The sequence below is a fragment of the Leucopleurus acutus genome (genome assembly GCF_964270905.1).
Source record: "Leucopleurus acutus genome assembly, chromosome: 9".
Taxonomy (NCBI): Eukaryota; Metazoa; Chordata; class Mammalia; order Artiodactyla; family Delphinidae; genus Leucopleurus; species Leucopleurus acutus.
In genome coordinates this window covers 23848494-23870996 of record NC_139144.1, presented here as the reverse complement: position 1 = coordinate 23870996, position 22503 = coordinate 23848494, and the positions used below count along the sequence as shown (strand labels likewise).

Here is a 22503-nt window from a genome sequence, read left to right as displayed (position 1 = left end):
ATGAGGCATGACTCACTTGAAATAATGCTGTTTCCCAAAATGTATTCCCTGATATGTCAGTCCCTGAAGAGAGGATTCTAAAGTCCAGTAAGTTTGGAAAACTCTTCCTGTTTGAGAGGTTCACCACACACTATTAAAGGCTAGGTTCTGAGAAGTCTCACAGTAAACAAACATAACTTATTTGGCCCAGTATTAGACAAACTATTTTGACTTCAAAACCTGTTTTTCTTATTTATTTGTTTTCTTTTAGTGTACCTATCAACATCCCAAGATAGTAAGAATTCCACAGAATACGTTATACTTTATACTTTATACAGTATAGTTATCCATAATAAATATAGAAGATATTATAGATGCTTCTAGCTAGTATCATCATTAATCCAAAGAAAACACAAAAACAGGACAGTTATTACAGCAAAAAATTGAGGGGGTGAGGGCAGAAGAGGCTATTGGTTCAATTCTGGTGAGCTTTTTGGGGGAGAGGGCAAGAGGAAAGAAGGGAGTCTCGTATTTTAAAAAACAAGACCAGCTCACCACATTCCTGAGGCAATCTGAACATCTAACAAAAATATGCGTGCCACAAGGGGGAGCCATTCCCCATCACATCTGGCATATCCTTTCAAATTAAAACATATAACAAGAAATAACATATAATCAACATTTCAAAAGTATCCATATAACTATAACTAAAATAAGAATAAAATTGTTATTAATCATTTTTAAACTAGTACAAAAAGGAAAAAGTCTCTCAATTAGAACATCTGGTACCTGCCATAACAGATCAGTTCAAAAGCATTCAAGGAGGACATGACAAGCACAACTGGTCAAAATGAAAATTCAGTACAAAGGCTGGCAGTGGTCAAAGACGGTATGGCAAATCATCTTTACTGGCCTAGCATGGTGAATGACCCATGAATTCAATAAATGTTAGTTCTCTCCCCTCATTTTGCAGAGAGGAAAGGCTAACAGATCCGACCAGATTTAATAACTGTTTCACTATTAAAATATTAGCCATTTAATTATGAGTTAACACTTGACATAAGTTATTTGCTACAAGCAACTCAGAACCAGGCTAAAATAAAAAATAAGATTTAGAGTTTGGGGGAGGGAAAAGGGTGATTAGAAGATAATTGCCCCAGTTTTCATATTCTCACAGTTCTTACTACAGAGTTTGGAGTGCATGCTGATTAAATATTGTATGGCATGACAGAAATCTCAATTGTTTCTTGACAGATAAAACTCCTGTCTTACTTGCCTTTCTGTTTCCCTACCATCAAAGGCACAGGAGAACGATCAATGTCCAAATGAGTATTTGAAGAAAATAGAGATGGTAGAAAAACTAAGACAGATGTGGATGAGTTCAACTGGCCAAAAACTCTTCCCAAGCATGTATGCTCACTTCTGAGCAATGTTACTGTGTCACTCCTATCATCAAGAAGTGAATCTGGGCTTGGCCTCATGACTTCCTTTGGCCAATGGGACATCAGCAAACACAAAACAAGCAGAGGCTTGCCCCCTCTTTCTGCTCTATTTACCCTGCAACTATCAACATGTGTACAAGCCCAGGCTAACCTGCTAAATGATGAGAAAAATGTGATTATCACCCCAATCGACATTGCACCAAACCGCCAGACAAATAAGCAAGGTCTCCTGAGACCAACTGACCAGCAAACCATCAGACATGGTTGAGGCCATGCCGCCCCCAGCTGAGCTGACAAAGACTGTCCAGAGAGTCCAACAGATTGTGAGAAAAATCTTTAAGCCACTTAGTTTTGAGGGTTTCGGTTTGATTTGCAGCAAAATAACTGATATAGATAGGTTACAAACTTTTTACAAAAATCCATTTCTATTCTCAAACAGAATTTTATTTCATACAGTTTGATTGATATTATACCACTAACATCAGAAAAATGACATGACCTACAAGACAATATATAATTCTACCATGTCTTCAGATTCTTCAGGCAATTGGCAGGGATATAGATGAAGACGAAATATAGAATTATGCAAGTAAAAAGAATTCCAAAATCAACAGGATGTCTTGATCCTTTTGTCAGTATTGTGTGTGTGCATGTGCACGTGCATGTGTGTATACATATATACCCATACACACACAAAAAAATCAAGTTAACATGTTTCAAGGATAAAGGCTAAACAAATGCAAAAATGAATTTCTGTGAAAACTAGAGTATTATCACAAAGATAAGCATTATCACTATAAAGATCATAGAAACAGCTACATCTTACCTATACTGTCCTCTTTTAGTTTCTACAGAATTTAGGGCAAATTCTTTTCGCTGCTCTGGTTTTAATTAAACAAACAAACAAACAAAACTGGTCTGCAGAAAACAACTTCCTCAGTCTTCTAAGCTCTTAAAAAAACAAGCAAAGTAAAAATCCAGTTTGGGGAAACATCAAATGACCAGTTCAGGAAAGCTTTTCGCTAGATACTCCTCTTCATACCATAGGAATGGCTGGATCTGGAGGATACTGAGGTAAAGGCACATGGACCGTGCACAGGCAGCTTCCTGCCACGAAATCTAAAGCTGCAGAACTAAAAGCAGTCCTTGGGCTTCCCTGGTGGCACAGTGGTTAAGAATCCAGCTGCCAATGCAGGGGACAGCGTTCGAGCCCTGGTCCGGGAAGATCCCACATGCCGCGGAGCAGCTAAGCCCATGCACCACAACTACTGAGCCCGCGAGCCACAACTACTGAGCCCGCATGCTACAAAGACTGAAATCCGCACGTCTAGAGCCCATGCTCCACAACAAGAAGCCACTGCAATGAGAAGCCCGTGCACCACAACAAAGAGTAGTCCCCGCTCACCACAACTAGGGAGCAGCAGCGAAGACCCAACACAGCCTAATTAATTAATTAATTAATTATTTAAAAGCAGTCCTTGCAGATCACGTTAGATAGGGGGCCAGAGCCACAACTGGTAACAAAGAGGATGCATCTGCCTAGAGTTTCCTCTGTGCCATACATATTATCCAAGAACCCTAAGAGGTAATAGCAACCAGGGTAGGTGGCACTTCAAGGACTTGAGACCCACAACCTAGCCACACACTGTTCCATTCCTGGCACTGTTGTGTAACCTGGCACTGAGTAACCTTAAAACCCTAAGTTACTCCTATCTATGTTTGTTTAAGTTGAGAAAGTTCGGGATAGTTGATCACTAAAAGATCCCTTTGAAACTTTCTTCACTTTTTTCCTCTTTCCAAACTAGAATGTCAATTATTACTTACAATACCGAAAGTTTAGCACAAATAAATGTGAAAATTGGCTGATCTTTGACCTAAGCAGTCTCTGCTCTGAGAATGAGTAACAATGCACCAGACTTAGATGGGCCTACATTCACTTCCAAGAGCCAGCGGACTGGATTCTGCCTCTGCTTTTTTTTTTTTTTTTTTTTTTTGCGGTACGCGGGCCTGTCACCGCTGTGGCCTCTCCCGTTGCGGAGCACAGGCTCCGGACGCGCAGGCTCAGCAGCCATGGCTCATGGGCCCCGCCGCTCCGCAGCATGTGGGATCTTCCCGGACCAGGGCACGAACCCATGTCCCCTGCATTGGCAGGCGGACTCTCAACCACTGCGCCACCAGGGAAGCCCTGTCTCTGCTTTTAAAATAATCTATATTCCACAACACAGAGAAGGGTAGGAAATAGAAAGTAGCTCAATATATGCACTGGTCTGCTCATTTTCTCACATAATCACATATTTAACTGATGATTCCTTTGTATCACAATATATTTAATAGCCAACATTTATTCAGCACCTTCCACATGATGAATCCAATGCTAAGCATTAAAGCATTACTGCATAAAGCAAGAAGACAATTTTAAGTGATGTTCAAGTAAGAGAACTATTGTATGGACTGGAAAAATACATAGCGAAATTCATTTCACTTCCAAAATAAATCCACGGTAAAAAGGACAACAGAATCTTAATTATTTCACTGATTTTCTTTAAAAAAAAAAAAAACAGATAAATAGAAGCTGAAATTTAACCTCTAGCATTCACATCAAGAAAGTAATTTATTCTTAATATTCCCAAGAGGTTTCATTATATTCTTATCTCTTTATTTCAAACCTATAGCAAAATGAGGAACAAAGAACAGAAACTTGCCTAAAACATATAATTAAAAGTTAAAATAAAAAAACTAAAACCTCTTACCTGAGCATGAAAATTGGACATAGTTGTTGTCTCTATATCCTTCTTTCCCAATATCTCCATTTTCACTGGTGAATTGGGAAAATTAAATGAAAAGTAGTCTAAAAAATCAGGTAAATAAGTAGCTGCCCCATGAACAATACCCATTACATAGAAAGCTGCAGAGTTCTCGTTTTCACTGAACACCAGACCCACAAACTCTTCTGCAAACCTCTCCATCTCCACAGGAGACAGGTGGGAGAGTTCATTGCTGTAGGCGTGGATAACTGATGCACCTCCATTAGGCTGGTGCTCAATATGAATGAGCTGTTTGAACTCCAAAGTGTCCAACCTTTTGAGGTTGTTCTGAACCCGTGGCTCCTTTAATGAGACAAATGGAAACTCACTGTTCTCTGGAATTTTGGAATCATAGTTCTTGGTATCCAAATTCTTTCCACTGTAATCCTTTATGTTATCACTTAGGATGCCTTTGGCTTCTTGATCTTCAACATCAGACAGCAATCCTGAGCAGATGGTTTGAATAGATTTGCTATACATTTTTGGACGCTTCCGTTTTTCATTCTCTTTGTGTTTCTTTTTCTTCTTCTTCTTTGCCTTCTTAATTTGTAAGTCTTCTACACTTGTTTTTGGTTTCTCCTTCCCACCTGTTGGGAAACATTTTTTTTGAAACTCTGTATTTTAGTTTCTTTAAAAACCATGCTTTAGGAATTGTTTTATAATAAATAAGCAAAATTCACTCAGAATGAAGTTTATATTTGGGACTTGTTTTACACAGTATTGACAATCATAATTTAGTCAGGTTCTTTCCCTCTCTCTCCACACACACAGGCACACACACACAGAGGAAGGCTTAAGAAAAAGTTATGCCTGGAGTGCATGGTACCATTCTGACATGTAGCAGATGCTCAATCAGTATTTACTGAAGTAACGAAACGAATGCTTTAGAAACCATAATCTTCAAATTCTAAATACAGAAAGTCAGAAATGGAAAGATGAACAAAAGTTAATATGAACAATGCCCTGCAGATGTTTTCCATCGATATATATCATTTTTACTTTAAATTCTTAAAAATTGCATATAGGTGTCAAGACTTACAAATCATAAAAGGAGAAAAATACTTGCATAGTGTATCAGCAACAAACATAGCAATTCCTTAGCTTTTTACCATGTGTCCTCCTTGGTAAAGTACTCTTTCATCCAAAATGGGCTATGTTAGATCTACTAGAGCCTACAAAGTTTCCAGTGAAGACCTAACAAGGTACCATAAGAGATGACAAAATTAGAATCATTTATCATGTCCTAAGTACAAATGATATCCATGTACTGGTAAAGAGAGAAATTTAAAAAAGGAAAGAAAGAAAGAAAAAGACATGGGTCATAGTAAGTTTATATATTAATGAGTTTCTGTAACCAAAGGCAAGTAGACCCCGGGCTCAGTAATTCAGAAATCCAAAGAATAAAAGATTAATCCACAGAGGCTATACAGCTATAGAGTTTAAGTGTACATATATAAATACAACATTATCACAGTATACTTATTTCTATACGATAAGAAAAATAGAAAAGAGTAAACATCCTCACGAGAAAATATTATGCTTCCTAAGATAATATGAAAAAAGCCATTAAGATAACAGTTGAGGAAAGAAGGCATTCACTGTTTCCATCTGTTATTTCACTTTTATAGATAACCTGTCATGAATTAAGTTTTCTCAACCTGCTTCTTTAGCCAAATTCTTCCATCCTCACATATCTCTATTATTCTTTTCTGTCTCTGGTGAATGAGATGTCCTGCCTACTTCCCCAAAATAAGTCCATCCCATCAACTCCAAAACCCTTGCTTAAAGTTCTCTATCCTCTTCTTTTGACCATCAAACTTCTTATAAAAAACTGCAATGCCCAGTGCCTTTCCTTTATTAACTGACCATTCTTATCCCCTAAATTCTGGGTCTGCTTCCAGTCTACTCAAATTTACTTTCCCAGAATGTTCATATATCAAATCCAATGATATTCTCTCAAATCGCTCTTCCTGATCTCTCCAATGTTTTATGTAATTACCCAACTCATCCTTGATTATTTTTTACTTCCATGATACTACTGCCTTAATTTTTGGTCTAAAAGCCTCATGACTATCTCTCATCCTTAATGCGGGAGCCATACTAATCATTCTATATGCTTTATATATTGCTTTGATCATGTTCATCCCTTGACTCAACTGCTTTCAAGCGTTCTCAAATACAACCTCTTCAGTCTGGAATCCAGAGTCAATGCCCTCAAGTACGCCATGCTCTGGTCCAATCTGCACTACTTACAACTTCTTATGAAACATACCTAGTCCTACTTTATCTTCCTACTACTGGCAAAGGCATTTTCTTTCCCTAAAATATCCTTGCCCTGCCTAGTACTTACTACTGAACTCTTTCTTACCCATCCTTTAAAGACTACTCTTACATCATCTTCTTCATTTTGTTTTCCCTCATCTTTGTAGTTGGAACTGAAATCACTTCACTCTAAGCTCATGTTATTATATATTCTATATCTATGAATATGGTCATATAAAGTTATTATTTTTTCATTCATAGGATGCCTGTATAATATATGTCCTTCAGGATACTGTATGAGTGAAACAAGTAACTTTGATGAATTCAGAGTGAAACACTTTTTTTTACCAATCAACAAATCCCTCCTGGCATCTAGTACACTGCTACAGATGAACATTTAATGACTCCATGAATGCAAAGATTTCTCTCACCAACAGACTACCTGAAGTTCATAGGTTTTTTCCCTTGTCTCCCATTCAGTCAGTTTTTCACCATATGAATACTATCACTAAATCCTAACCCTGAAACAACAACCATAAATATTCTCTCAAGTTCATAGCAATTCTTGAAAAAGCAAAGTTTAATGTTAATAATAAACTATCTCTTCTAAAAATTCGTAAGTATGCAATGGAGACCAAATTGGTATCATTATGAAAAGCAAAACTAAAAATCTGTCAACATTATTGATTATGCAGGTTTGCAAAGTCATAAAATGCAACACTTAATACAGTGTTAATTTTCTCGAGTCTATATGTAAGTAGTTTTAAAATATATTAACAAATTCATACTTGCTACCCAGGTATAAACTATCAAAACATCAGATTCAGGTTAAAATCTTAGGAAAAAATTAATAATAACAAGTTAAGGGCTTCCCTGGTGGCGCAGTGGTTGAGAGTCCGCCTGCTGATGCAGGGGACACGGGTACGTGCCCCGGTCCGGGAGGATCCCACATGCCGTGGAGCGGCTGGGCCCGTGAGCCACGGCCGCTGAGCCTGCGTGTCCGGAGCCTGTGCTCCGCAACGGGAGACGCCACAGCAGTGAGAGGCCCGCGTACCGCCAAAAAAAACCAAAAAAACAAAAAAAAAAACCTGGGAGTTAATCAAAATGAAAGATAAAAAAGGTTTATATTCAATATATGTAAGTAAAATCCAAATGAGTCAAGCAAAAAAGACAGTAGTGTATTAAAAAACAGAACTTAAAGTTTAACGGGCTTAGGTATAATTAATAACTAAACTGGAAATACATGTAAAATTGTACAAATTAAATGGTTTGCCAAAATAAGCAGAATTTCATTTGAATGAAAAAATAAGCTTAATATCCTATTATATTTACAACTAACACATATTTTAAAGTTAAAATAGTAAATATCCAGTCATGTTACTTTAAAATAAAATAGGTACAACAGTTTGTCTATTTCTTAGTCACAAGGATGGATGAAAACAGTAGTAGTATAATAGAAACTGGAAAATACAAACTAATAAGAAATTAGTCAAGAGACTATTATATTGAGCATCAAGTAATTAAACTTCCATGACAAACTACTCTGTAATTAAATACTAAAGTGAGCACAGTGTGCAGAAAAGAGTTAAACATAACACATCTGAGACTGCTATCCTTAGGCCTGCTTGCAAGGGCGGCCTCTGGCTGGTATCTGAGAACTTGTATTTTGGGAAGGTTACTACCATTCCTTGATAAGAGTGGCTCAGTGTACCTGAACTGTTTGTGCAAACAATATGGTTTACACTGAACACCTGTTTTCCTTCTGGAATTTTGCTACATGCTACACAGGGGGTGCCTATGTGACCAGCTCCCAGTAGACACCCTGACTATTGAGTTTCTAATGAGCTTCCCTGGTAGACAACATTTCACATATTTTATCACAATTCACTGCTGGAAGAATTAAGTGCATCCTTTGTGACTCCACTAGGAGAGGACTCTTGGAAGCTTGTGCCTAGCTTCCTCCAGAAATTGCCACATGTTGCCTTTTCTCCTTACTAATTTTACTTTATATACTCCACTATAATAAATCACAGCCATGAGTACAAATTTATGCTGAGTCTTGTGAATTCTCCCAGCAAATCATCCAACCTGGGGGTAGTCTTGGGGATCTCCCCTCAGTGGGTACAGGTAAAATGCATTCTTTACATTTAAATCAAATCAAGGCACTAGCCTTTACTAGGTAATTTTTTTTAAAGTTTTATACAATCTCTCACTCATTTAATGTCTTGGAATGATACATGAAATGCAACAGATACATATGTAGGAAATTTTTAAATACTTAAGGAGATAAGATCATTTTGAATGCTAATGTTTTTCTCTTATACTAAAAGGTATTTAAAGTACATATTTACTCTAAATTCATAATTCTTCAAACGGAGCCCAATAAATCAGAACTACAGTGTTTTTTTTAAAGGATCCTGGTAAATACCTATAACGGAAAGAATTGCTAAGTAATATGGACCCTCAAAAAGTATAAAAGTATAAGGTTGATGGGAGACCCTCCCCACAAAGAGCCACACACATATGCATAGTGGACCTCAAACACACACATACACACACACACACCAAGCAGACACACACATGCACAGATAGCCAAAGAGAGAATCTGACACAGAGAGAAATGGAGACACACACACAATCAGAAGAAAGAAGAACTCATACAGAGACAGAAAAAAAACACACACAGATTAAAAAAACAGCATGCGTTGTTAATGGCAAATTATTTTTTAAAAATCTTTAAAAATCACAAAATCACTGGAATTAATTTCCACTCCTAACCTTAGTATATTTTTAGTGTTAATAAAGGAAAAATAAAGGTTGCCCAGAGATACTGGATATGATTTCATATCTAATATGGGAAGTAATATATATATATATATATATATAATTCCATTATCATACACAGAAAGCAGTAATTAGCTTAGCTATTTTCAACCTTTGGTCTTTGGGGAATGACTTTCCTTTTTTGACACAGCAACATCTTCGCTCCTCCTGTCATGAATTACCTACCTGTGACCTTTAGTACACTACCAATAACCTTGAACACTGGCTTCTTTTCATCCCCTTTCTACCTGCTCGTCAGCAAGCTTCACTGATATGCTATAATGATAAAATTTACTCTCAAGAATACTATAATCATAACATCCATGTTCTCACACCTTATCAATAAACAACATAAAACGGCTGAAACACATAAGTGTACTCAGAAAAAGTAGTTGGTAGACATTAGATATAAAAGGATGAGCTATATAAGCTTACTTTTCAAATTTATTTGTTCCTTTAAACTGTTTCTAATAAAGCAAACTCCTATTTTATCAGTGAAAAACATTTACAAGATTTCTGCATCAATAAAACATTTCTGGCATGTATATAATCATGTACATATTTCTAGTCATAACACAGTTTTTAATGAAAATGTGGAAGAAATAAGACTGGTGTGGAGTTAACAGTTAGTTAATTTTTCCCCCCTTTTAAAAAAAAATTTGTTTTTTTTTTGGCCGTGCCCCGCAGCATGCGGGACCTTAGTTCCTGGACTAGGATCAAACCGTGCCCCCTGCAATGGAAGCACAGACTCTTAACCACTGGGCCACCAGGGAAGTCCCATGGAGTGAGAGTTAGCATCTACTGTCAGATATTCAAGTGTCATCACCAATCAATCAATGCCTGCGTCTGCCATAGCTTGCAATTGTTAGCATTATCAGAAGGAGAAAATTTTAAGGAGAGAATAAAAGTTGAAAGCCATAAAAGAAAAAGGGACATAAAGTAGTAAATAATAGGATACTTACTGCCCCCACTTAACTGATTCTCTTGTTGCTCCAGGACACCAGTAACAAAGGATGCCTTTCCCTGATCATAAGGCTCACTTGGGAAATGGCCGGCCACACAAGCAGAACAAATTGTTTTTGCCAGATGGTAACAATAGCTTACACTTACTCAGTGCTTACCATGGGACAGGCACAATTTCTCAAATTAATCATGTTTTTATTCATTTAATTATCTATATACTACCCACTAGGAGGGGAGATAGTTTTGTCATTGTTTTTAATCACAAGAGTTAATCTTTCATGTGTTTATAAGTAACATTCATAGCTACTTATTGAATACCTGAGGGCTAGACAACTGTACTTGGCACTTCCCCCTTACTTTACCTCATTTAATCTCTGCAACCCTGTAAGACAGTAATTAAATTATTATTTACCTCCATTTTACAATAAATAGATTTTCCTATGGTCACCCAGAGGTCACCAATTTATTTCCAAATCTATCTCTTTTTTTCCCCTCTATCATCACTAGGTTTTAGTTTAGCTCGGTTCAAAATACCTCTTAAATTTTTCATTTACTTCAAAGTCAAGGTTACCACTGTATATTACTGGAAAATCTCCACTTTTCAGGCTATTTAAAATTCTGATTGCACATGTAATTTCTACATTCACATACTTCACATTAATCGTATGTTAGGAATCTAACATTCAACCAAGTGACAGGAATTTACATCACTGTACAAACGGATAACAAAATGACTATATGACTAAACCAATAAAAAATGACTATTTGACTAAACCAAGAGGGTAAAGGTAAGAAAACATTTCAAGTGTTAATCATTTAGCTGCTGTAGAGCACTAGTGTGATTATATTCAACTCCTGCCTCAAAGGCTTACAGTCTATTTAGACAACATAGATAAAACACACTGGCAAAAAAATAGAACAAAAGGACCATGAGCATTCACCAAGTAGCCATCAACTTAAGCTCTGACATGTTTCTTCAAGGTCAAAAGAATTTTATAGAAAATAAAGTTCTGACAAGTAGAAAATAGAGCTTAGACAAAGTGCCACCAAAGAACATCTGGAAACATGACAAAGAATGAAATGAAATTATAGAATCTAATACTGTTTACCTTAAATAATATAAATTAACCAGTAATTTCATTGCACCTACAGTGCTATGGCCTTTTCTCCCTTATGCAGATAGAAAGGCTTATCCACACATAAATTCAATATGAAATTAATCAAAGTCAACGTGTTCTGATCCACAAATTGTTAACTTGATGAGGCAGCAAATGAATTTGCTAGCTATCTAGCAACCAAATGCCACTGATTCTTCTTACCTTGCTATCTGAGTGAATTTAAAACTATCCTTGTATCACAAATTCTCTCTGGAAAAGTTCAGATTTATTGACAGGATTTATATTATTACCTCACCATCCACCCCTATGTATAAACAACAACTAAAAATAGTTGTAATGAGAAAAAACAGGAAACAAAAAGAGGATATTCTTAAGCATGCAAGAAACAAACAGTAAAACAACACCTTCTTATTTAGCTCAGAGTAAAATGCTCCCTCTAAATCCCAGACTATGCTATGGTGATTATCATCAAATATTGGTAAGATCTCTTCCTCCACCATAACTATCATGCTAAAAATTTCTTTAGCCTTTTATTTTAGATTATCTAAATACGGATAAAGACTAGTAATATAAACACAGAGTTAGAGAACCTATTTTCAAATAATTTAAGGAACCTTATAATTACCTTTAGTACTTTCTAATAACTCACTAAATAAATATACTAAAGACATATTACTACACAGATTAGAAAACCCCACTATTATATTTACCTTTCATAGTCTGACCACAAATGTTTATTCCCAGCAAAATTCAGCACCAAATAACATTTCTTACTTTAATCACTAAGCCAATACATATATACTGAACAATGTAACACAGTACAACTGAAATCACTTAATATAAACTTACTTTTCAGCAAAATCTTTACTTCTCCATTTTCTTTCTTGATCTCATTCATTATTTTATGCTTCTTTTTTTCTCTTTCCTTTTCTTTATCCCTTTCTTTAATTTTGTCTTTGATTTTATCTAAAAGACAAAATAAATATTTAAAACTATTTTAAAATTTTATTTTTTTCATGAACTACAGTGAAATTTCTAGAATTACAACACACCAAGAAAATTAGAATGAAAAACAAACATGCTTTTTTTTCTTTCTCTAAGGTTTTAGCTATTTATAAATTTCCTTTCATATATTGAACACCGGAATATATAATACATCATAAACTATCAAAATTTATCACTACACATTTTATCCTAAAGATTATTCTTCACATACTTCATGTCCAATACAACAACAAACTAACTTCAAATCACTTAAAGTAAGTGGCTAACTTTAATCGAGAGAGTAAACTACAATGGAAAAGGGGCTAATTTTGAAGCTGGGCATATCTGGATTGGTTAACATAACACTGGAAAAAATACTCATTCTCAATATTCTAATATGTAAAATAATGGTTGATATCTTTCTCATGGGTTACTACAAGGACTAAATGAAGAAAGATATAAAATGACTACCCAGAGCCTGGTATATATATAAGACTAGATGTTAGTTCCCTTATACTTGCGCCTTTTAAAAAAGATATGACTGACATGGCTAACTGGTGATATTATGATATTAAAATAAAGGGTATAGGAACTCTAAGAATCATTGACCTGCATTCTAAAAATTCAAACTTCGTGTATATAAAATTATTCGATGTTCTTTTTTTTTTGTTTTTTTGTTGCGGTACGCGGGCCTTTCACTGTTGTGGCCTCTCCCGTTGCGGAGCACAGGCTCCGGACGCGCAGGCTCAGCGGCCATGGCTCACGGGCCTAGCCGCTCCGCGGCATGTGGGATCTTCCCGGACCTGGGCACAAACCCGTGTCCCCTGCATCGGCAGGCGGACTCTCAACCACTCCGCCACCAGGGAAGCCCTCGATGTCCTTTTAATTATTGTTGTTCAATCAAGCTCCTATGCACCCAGCAAAAGACGAAATGCAGAGGAGAATTTTAAAATAGTGATAAAATCCTTGTCTTCAAAAAGCTTACTACTGGTTACAAAGCTATGATGGAAACACACAAAACTGCAAAAAGCCTGTAATGTAACACCCAAGATTATATAACATATATGCCAATTGCATAATTTCTTAAAATCCCTCCTTACTTCTCTTTCTATAACTACTACCCTAAGTTCAGGTCCTAGTCACCTAATGTTTAGATTACTGTCTTGATCAGCTCTGCAAACAGAAATATAATGGTTACCACATACGTAAATTTAAATTTTCTAGTAGTCACATTAGAAACAAAACAAAACTAGTGAAATTAATTTTAATAATATTTTATTTAGCCAATATATCTAAAACATCATTTCAACATGGAACCAATACTAAAAACTTACTGAGATATTTTACATTCCTTTTTTCATAATAAGATTTCAAATTCCAGTCTATATTTTACACTTACGGCACATTTCAATTCAAAGTAGCTCAACTTTAACTGTTCAAAAGCCACATGAGGACTTCCCTGGTGGCACAGTGGTTAAGAATCCACCTGCCAATGCAGGAGACATGGGTTCGAGCCCTGATCCGGGAAGATCCCACATGCCGCGGATCAACTAAGCCCATGCGCCACAACTACTGAGCCTGCGCTCTAGAGCTGGCAAGCCACAACTACTGAGCCCACGTGCCACAACTACTGAAGCCCGCTCGCCTAGAGCCCATGCTCCACAACAAGAGAAGCCACCGCAATGAGAAACCCGCACACCACAACGAAGAGCAGCCCCCGCTCGCTACAACTAGAGAAAGCCCGCATGCAGCAACGAAGGCCCAAAGCAGCCAAAATTAAATTAATTAATTAATTAAAAAAAAAAAAAAGCCACGAGTCTAGGGGCTACCGTACTGAACGACTCTCCAAACTACTTAACTAGATAATTCTCAAAAAAGTTAAATCTATGTATTTAATAAACATTTTAAAACTTATTAATTTAAAAAACACAAATTCAAACAAGATATTTTCACCTATCAAACTGACAAAGTGCTTTTTTTAAAGTGATAATACTCAAAGCAGATGAGAGGACAGTTGATGGCTGAGCAAACTAAAACAGGGATTCACTGACTTAACAAATACACATTGCTGAGTATAAGAAAAAGTTAGGGACACAGAGATGAAAAAGCTAGATAAAGTCCTCATATGTTCATATACAACTTATTCTAAAATTCTAGAATAGATTAAGCTGTTCTCACACTTCAGATTGGCTCACTGCTCTTACTTTTTGCTGTTTTAAAGTCCTTGAAAACATGTCATAGGCTGTCATCCAGCCATAAAATGTCAGTACAAATAGCTGGAGCTCAGACACATATATAAGTTAATATTGCCTAAGTAACTACACATTTTTAAATGAACTAGTTATATATTATTAACCACAACTGAAGAAAAGAGTCATCTGAAATGTCTCAGCATTTCTTTTCCCTATTAATCTTATTAACCTAAAAGTATTATTTCAATAATTATTAAACTTTTAAAAGTTTATTAAAGTATAATATACATACAGAAAAAAGCACGTAAGTATACAGTTCAATTTTCACAAAAATGAACAGCACCCGGAACCCATCTCAGGTACCCCCTTCCAGTCTTTATTATGCAGCACTGCTAAGGGTAACCATGATCCTGACTTCCAACCCCACAGGGGGTTGGAATAACTATAGAATTTTAATGACATATATAAAGAATATGATACACTATAAACCATCACAGTCACAAAACAAATTTTTTTCAGAATAAAATTAAACTAGTTTCTCAGGAAATAAAACTATAATATAATATGACCCAATTTTTATAGACTTTATTTATAAATATACTTATTTATAGACATTATAGACTTTATTTTTTAGAGTAGTTTTAGGTTCCCAGCAAAATGGAACAGAAGACAGAGATTTCTCATATATACCTCCTGCCTCTATACATCACAATTTTTTAAAATTTATGATTAATATACACATTCAGAAAACAGACTGAAAGATAATACTGCAAATCATTAAAAGCCATTACTTTTATTTTTTTAACATCTTTATCGGAGTATAATTGCTTTACAATGGTGTGTTAGTTTCTGCTGTATAACAAAGTGAATCAGCTATACATATACATATATCCCCATATACCCTCCCTCTTGCGTCTCCCTCCCACCCTCCCTATCCCACCCCTCTAGGTGGTCACAAAGCAGAGCTGATCTCTCTGTGCTATGCGGCTGCTTCCCACTAGCTATCTATTTTACATTTGGTAATGTATATATGTCAATGCCACTCTCTCACTTCGTCCCAGCTTATCCTTCCCCGTCCCCGTGTCCTCAAGTCCATTCTCTATGTCTGCGTCTTTATTCCTGTCCTGCCTCTAGGTTCTTCAGAACCTTTTTTTTTTTTAGATGCCATATATATGTGTTAGCATACAGTATTTGTTTTTCTCTTTCTGACTTACTTCACTCTGTAGGACAGACTCTAGGTCCATCCACCTCACTACAAATAACTCAATTTCATTTCTTTTTGTAAGCCATTACTTTTAAGTGGCAAAAAGTTTCTAAGTTTCTGCAATAGGAGCATATTAGTTTTGTAATACAGGAAAAGGGGTTTTGAAATATGCCTTTAAGTATGGTATTAAATAGTTCAAGTAAAAATAAGTTGAAGGTGTGAAGTCATTATACAAAAAACACCTATGGAAACAAAAACAGTGGCATAGTCAAGACTATAAGAGTGACTGACAACATAACTGCATTTACCTCCTACCCTATACTACACCCAAAACCTTCAAAGCAAAGGAAGCAAAAACAAATCAGTCTATATATACATAGTAGAAAAGCATTTCTGTATCATTTTTTAAATAAAGACTTTATATTTTTTGGCTGCGTCGGGTCTTAGTTGCGGCACGTGGGTTTCTCTCTAGTTGTGGCCTGAAGGGTTTTCTCTCTCTAGTTGTGGCACCGGAGCTCCAGAGCGCATAGGCTCTGTAGTTTGTGGCACGCATGCTCTCTAGCTGGGGCCATAACAAGTCAGAACCTCACTGTCTATAAAACCTCAAGTCTGCTGCTACCACACTGTCATGCATTCATATTTATAAAAGCCACTTCGAGGTCTTTTCACAAGGAAAAGACTCCCTGGCATCAAGTTTACAGTTATACATTGTTCTTTAACAAGTGTCATTCTTAGTTTTTACTTCTTTTCATGACCATGAATTTGTACAGTTTTATCCTTCATGATTTAATCTAAGGCTTGGAAAGAATTTCTAGCTCATCTTCCCATCACAATTCTTAGAATAAAAGTGAGAATTATTCCACCATAAGAACAACAAATTATCTGTTTTGAAAAGCCCAATTTAACATAAGGACACTTTTTATTTGAAAATACAAAGGGGGATAGGGGACAGACGGAACACAGATGCTAAGAGACCCATGATATGATTTGAATTTAAAGATGCAAAAGGAATCTAAGAATGGAGGGAAAGAGAAGGAATAAATAAGTCATTCTCAACTCACAACATACTTTAAATTATATATGTGGAAAAACACACATGGGCTAAAGACATACCTTATACGTAGAAGTTAAGATATAAAAAAGAAAGCTGATGAAAATAATTTCAAACAAAATATAAATGGGATTTTCAAACATATGGTCAACTTATGATTTAGCAGTATATGCCACATATGCATCAATGTAACATGTATTTCACTCACCCAATACATTTCTATTAAGCATTTACGTGTATGAGATAAAAATGAGTATTAGTGCTGCACTAAAGAATCTTAAAATCGACAAGGTATCAGTTGATTTTTATTATAAGTACCACTTTGGAAACCAGTTCTTAAATAACAAAATAAATGTTTTCATCTGATTATAATAAAATTCACTTGTCTCCACAAGTATTAATGTCATTATAATAATGTAGGGATGAAAAACACACATACACACAAGTATTATATGAACTGCTCCAGTAAGAAAGCAAAACATAAAAAGCTTTGTAAATACTTTTAAGAGACTGATCAAATAATACATCAACAAACCATTCATCTGGAATCTTCAGAATTAATTCACAGATTTCCAGATAACAGGAGATTGCCACCCATTTTTTAACAGTTCTAATTATTTTAAAAAATGTACTACATACATCCCTGCTTTCAAAAATATAAGAAATATAATTTACTCTTTTCATTTTGACAAAAATTTTAACACTGTCATCCTCATATTGACCTCAAAAACAGAAGAAAAAATTAACTGTTCAAAACTAAATAGCAGCTGAGAATCATTTCATTTTTATTGTCTCACCTGTCTCTTATCACTCCAGGTAAAAGACGTGACAGCTCTAACTTCTGGCAGTCACTGATAGGCTCATTCTCATTTGTTCTGTGCTAAGAAACTAGACCAGGTCCATTGTGCTATAATACAGCAAGCAGGTTCTCTATATCACACCGTATTCTAGTTAGTTACAAACATATCTTTCTTCTTAGCATCATTCCTAACCCCACCAGTGTACATTCCTTGAGGGTAGAGAAGGCTCTCCCTCAATAAATGCTTGTTCAATGCATGAAACGAGTCCTGTAATAAAAGTGAGAAATTACTGTTATTTTCTATAGTACATCATGACTTTCTCTCCAATAAGGTGCTCTAAGTTGATCTTTGTTAATCCTTCCTTCTTTTCCATGGCAAGGAAGGGAATTCTTAGTCCTGAAAGTCTTTCAGTAGTAGTTCTTCAAATGTATATCCCTTTTCTAACTGACCTGGTCATTTCTGACAAACAGTTCTAAGATTTAATACAGCTATTCCTCCAATAACAGTAGGGATCCAAAATTTTTCTGGGTAAGTCTCAATAAAGACAAATAATTTTCCCCAAAAGACAGTGGGCTGATTTCTTTTTTATGCAGAGTTCTTTTTATATAAAAAACTTTCACAATTTACCACCAAAAAAATTAAAATAGAAAAATAAAATTTTAAAAAGAAAATAGGAAAAGATACAAAGGACACAAAACAAGCAAATTTCAAAGAATGCTAATGTCAAACATGAAGAAAAGCTCAATTAAAATAACATGAAATCATTTCTTCACCTATCAAATTGACCATATTTATTGAGATATCACTGACAAACAGCACTGAATAAGCTTAATGTGTATACAGCATAATGATCTGACTTACATACAGGATGAACTGATTACCACAGTAAGTTTAGTGAATATCCATCATCTTACATGGACACAAAATTTTTAAAAAGACCATTTTTCTTAAAAATAACAGTAACCAGTGCTGCTTGGCAAAGGTGAAGCGAAATAGGCACTTCTACACAGTGATGAGCGTAAACTGATAATCTTTACTGGAGAGCAATTTAACAATATGTTGGAAAAATATTAAAACTCATCATTCCTTTGATCCCACAATTCCACAACTAAGATTAATAAAAAGAAAACCAAGCCTGCACAAAAATACACATAAAAGGGTCTTCATCCCACATTATTTTTAACAGTGAAAAACTGTAAATAACAAATGTTTAATAATGGAGATTGGTTAGATAAATTTGGTTATATTCAGAAATGGAAAATTATGAAGCCATTAAAAATCATGTTTAAATAACAGTTAACATCATGGGGGAAATGTTCATGATACGTTAGACGAAAACTGCAAGTTGATAAATGTAAATCTATAAAAGGATCCCAAATCTGACATATATATGTATACTGTGTGTATATATATAAACACACACACATATACACACATTTATGTGTATACGTCTGTATATGTATGTATACACACACACATACGCACATACAGGGATCTTAAAACAAGGGAAATTGTTTATAAGTTTATATAAGAAAGAGTTGGACTTCCCAGTTCTCCCACCCTCACCCCAAACATTCAAGTGATCATTTCAATCTCACCCTTTAAGACAAACACTGAAACTTTCATTTTCTGGAGGAACTGAACAGGCCTCAAGGCTCAGGTACCCTAGGCAAGGCAAAGACAAGCTGATTGTACTTCCCTAAAATACTCAAGCTGAACTGAATCAGGAAATTTAAAAAACAAGAACTTTTAAAAATTAAAAAGACAGTAGCAAAACAGAAAGGCTTAATTAAAAGGTTGGAAGAGATAAAGTTTAGATAATCTTCCAAAAATCAGAGCAACAAGACAAAGAAGTGAAAAATAGCAAAAAATAAGGCAACACAAAGGATCTATTCAGGAGATCTAATATCAAATTAACTGAAATTTCAGAAAAAGAAACCAATTGCATAAGGAAGAAAAATATAAATAAATAAATAAATATTTCCCATAAAAGATCAGTCTCCAGAATGAAGATTCTTCAAGGGATGAGTACAAAGAATGGACTTCACCACTGTAGCCCCTCTGGCCCCAAACACACCAGGCACACCCTCATGAAATTTCAGTACACTGGGGATAAAGAAAAGATCTTAAAAGCCTCCAGAAGAAGCGGAAAAAAAAAAAAAAAGATCGCATATAAAAGATCAGGTAACAGTGTGGAACTGGACTCCGTCAATGCAACAGTAGACGCTAGAAAGTAATACAGCAGTAACTTCAAAATTCGTAATGAAAATATTTTTTAACCTAGAATTCTAAAATCTGCCAAACTATCAATCAAGCATGATGGAAGACATTTTCAGACAAGCAAAAGTTCAAAATTTTTACCACACATGCATCCTTTCTGAGGAAGTTACATGAGGGCATGCTAAGTAAAAGGAGTAAACAAAGAAGGAAGAAGACATGAGACCCAGGAAACAAGGGACCCAGAGCACAGGAGAGCAACACAAGAAAATATCAGTATGAAAGCTATGTAGCTGGCTTAAAGGGTAACAGTTCAGGTCGAAACACAGGAATGGAGAACTGCAGAAACAAGGCCCCCCAGGAATAAAGGGGAATTGCCAGATTACCTCTTATCACACAACAGAGAATAAGACAGAAAATGAAGCAATAAGTATATATGTAAATGAAAAAGAGAGGCAATTTTTAGCTACATGAAAACCAAGAAAGCCATAGAGAAAAGGATCTCTGATCTGCACTGAACAGTATTTGCAAAGTCACAATAAGCCCTGATTATTGCTTCAACTAAGGTTTATGAAATTATCAGAGATAGGAAAGAAGCTAAATTTTAAAGTGCTAAATTTTTATTTATCTTAACAAGAATGCAATATACGTCTAAAACTTATTGATTCAAAAATAAAAGGCAAAATGAGCATTTTATTTAGAAATTTGGAATTAAAAGGAGATGAGAATTAAGAATTACAGACGGGGGAGGGATGGATAGGGAGTTTGGATTAGCAGATGCAAATTATTATAAATAGAATGGATAAACAACAAGGTCCTACTGTATAGCACAGGGAAGTATATTCAATATCCTGTAAAAAACTATAATGGAAAAGAATGTGAAAAATAATATATATATGTATATATATATATATTTATGTATACCTGAATCACTTAGCTGTACAGCAGAAATTAACACAACATTGTAAATCAACTATACTTCAATAAAATAAATTTTTTAAAAAAGAGTTACAGGGCTTCCCTGGTGGTGCACTGGTTAAGAATCCCCCTGCCAGTGCTGGAGACACGGAAGATCCCACATGCCATGGAGCAACTAAGCCCATGCACCACAACTACTGAGCCTGAGCTCTAGAGCCCGCAAGTCAACTACTGAGCCCACGTGCCACAACTACTGAAGCCCGTGCGCCTAGAGGCCATGCTCCACAATAAGAGAAGCCACAGCAATGAAAAGCCTGTGCACCACAAAGAAGAGCAGCCACCGCTGGCCGCAACTAGAGAAAGCCCACGCACAGCAACAAAGACCCAATGCAGCCAAAAATAAATAAATTTATTTAAAAAAAAAAAGAGTTACAGCTGGACAGGGGGCTGGAGACAGGAATGGAGAGTGTTATGGCCATTTTTCACTATAAACCTTTCAGTATTATTTTATTTTTTAAATTAAATTTTATTTTAAAAATTTACAAAGCCATGGTCTTCCTCCCAAATACCCATAACCCCAGTCTAATCATGAGAAAAACATTAGACAAATCCCAATTGAGGGACATTTTACAAAATACCTGACTAGTATTCCTCAAACTGTCAAGGTCATCTAAAGCAAGAAAATTCTAAGAAACTACCATAGCCAAGAAGAACCTAAACAGACATGATGACTAAATATAATGTGGTATCCTCATGCACCCCAATGTTCACTGCAGCGCTGTTTACAATAGCCAAGTCATGGAAGCAAACTAAATGTCCATCAATAGATGAATGGATAAAGAAGATGTGGTACATATATACTATGGAATATTACTCAGCCATTAAAAAGAATAAATTAATGCCATTTGCAGCAACATGGGTGGACCTGGAGATTATCATGCTAAGTGAAGTAAGTCAGACAGAGAAAGACAAATATCATATGACACTGCTTATATGCGGAATCTAAAAACATGATACAAATGAACTTATTTACAAAACAGAAACAGACTCATAGACTTAGAGAAGGAACTTATGGTTACCAGCGAGAGAGGGTGGGAAGGGGAAAGAATGGGAATTTGACATTGACACGTACACACTGCTATATTTAGAATAACCAACAAGAACCTACTGTATAGCACAGGGAACTCTGCTCAGTACTCTGTAATAACCTAAATGGGAAAAGAATTTGAAAAAGAATAGATACATGTGTATGTATAACTGAAAAAAATTAAATTAAAAAATAAAACTCTACAGAGCAAAAATTAATTAATTAATTAATTTAAAATGTGTTATCCTCAATAGGATCCTAGAACGGAAAAGGGAAATTAGGTAAAAACTAAGGAAATGTGAATAAAATATGGACTTTAGTTAATGATAATATATCAATACTGGTTCATTAAGTGTGGCAAATATACTATACAAATTTAAGATTTTTAATATTGGGAGAAAGTGAGTATAGCATATATGGGAACTCTGTACAAAGTTCCCAACTTTTCTGTAAATCTAAAACTATTCTAAAATTAAAAGCTTACTGAAATCTATACTTTATATAAATTTATAAAGGCAAAACGTAGTTAATTAAAAGAAAAACATACACACAGACACATACTGTACATGTGTATATAAATTTAACACTAATGGACAGAGCTCCAAGACACACTGTTAAGTTAAAAAGTACAAGTTACAGAAAAATGCATATAGGATATT

General features: G+C 35.4%; 1 protein-coding gene across 1 annotated transcript in view; it reads right to left on the bottom strand.

Moving 5' to 3' along the window:
* RSBN1L (round spermatid basic protein 1 like) overlaps nt 1–22503 on the bottom strand; it is a gene marked incomplete at its 5' end in the record, with an annotated part of 64690 nt that overhangs the window by 20465 nt on the left and 21722 nt on the right. Inside the window, 2 exons of the mRNA XM_082846432.1 lie at nt 4172–4812; nt 12241–12357. Of these exons, the coding sequence (XP_082702558.1) occupies nt 4172–4812; nt 12241–12357 (758 nt within the window). The remainder of the gene's footprint in view (nt 1–4171; nt 4813–12240; nt 12358–22503) is intronic.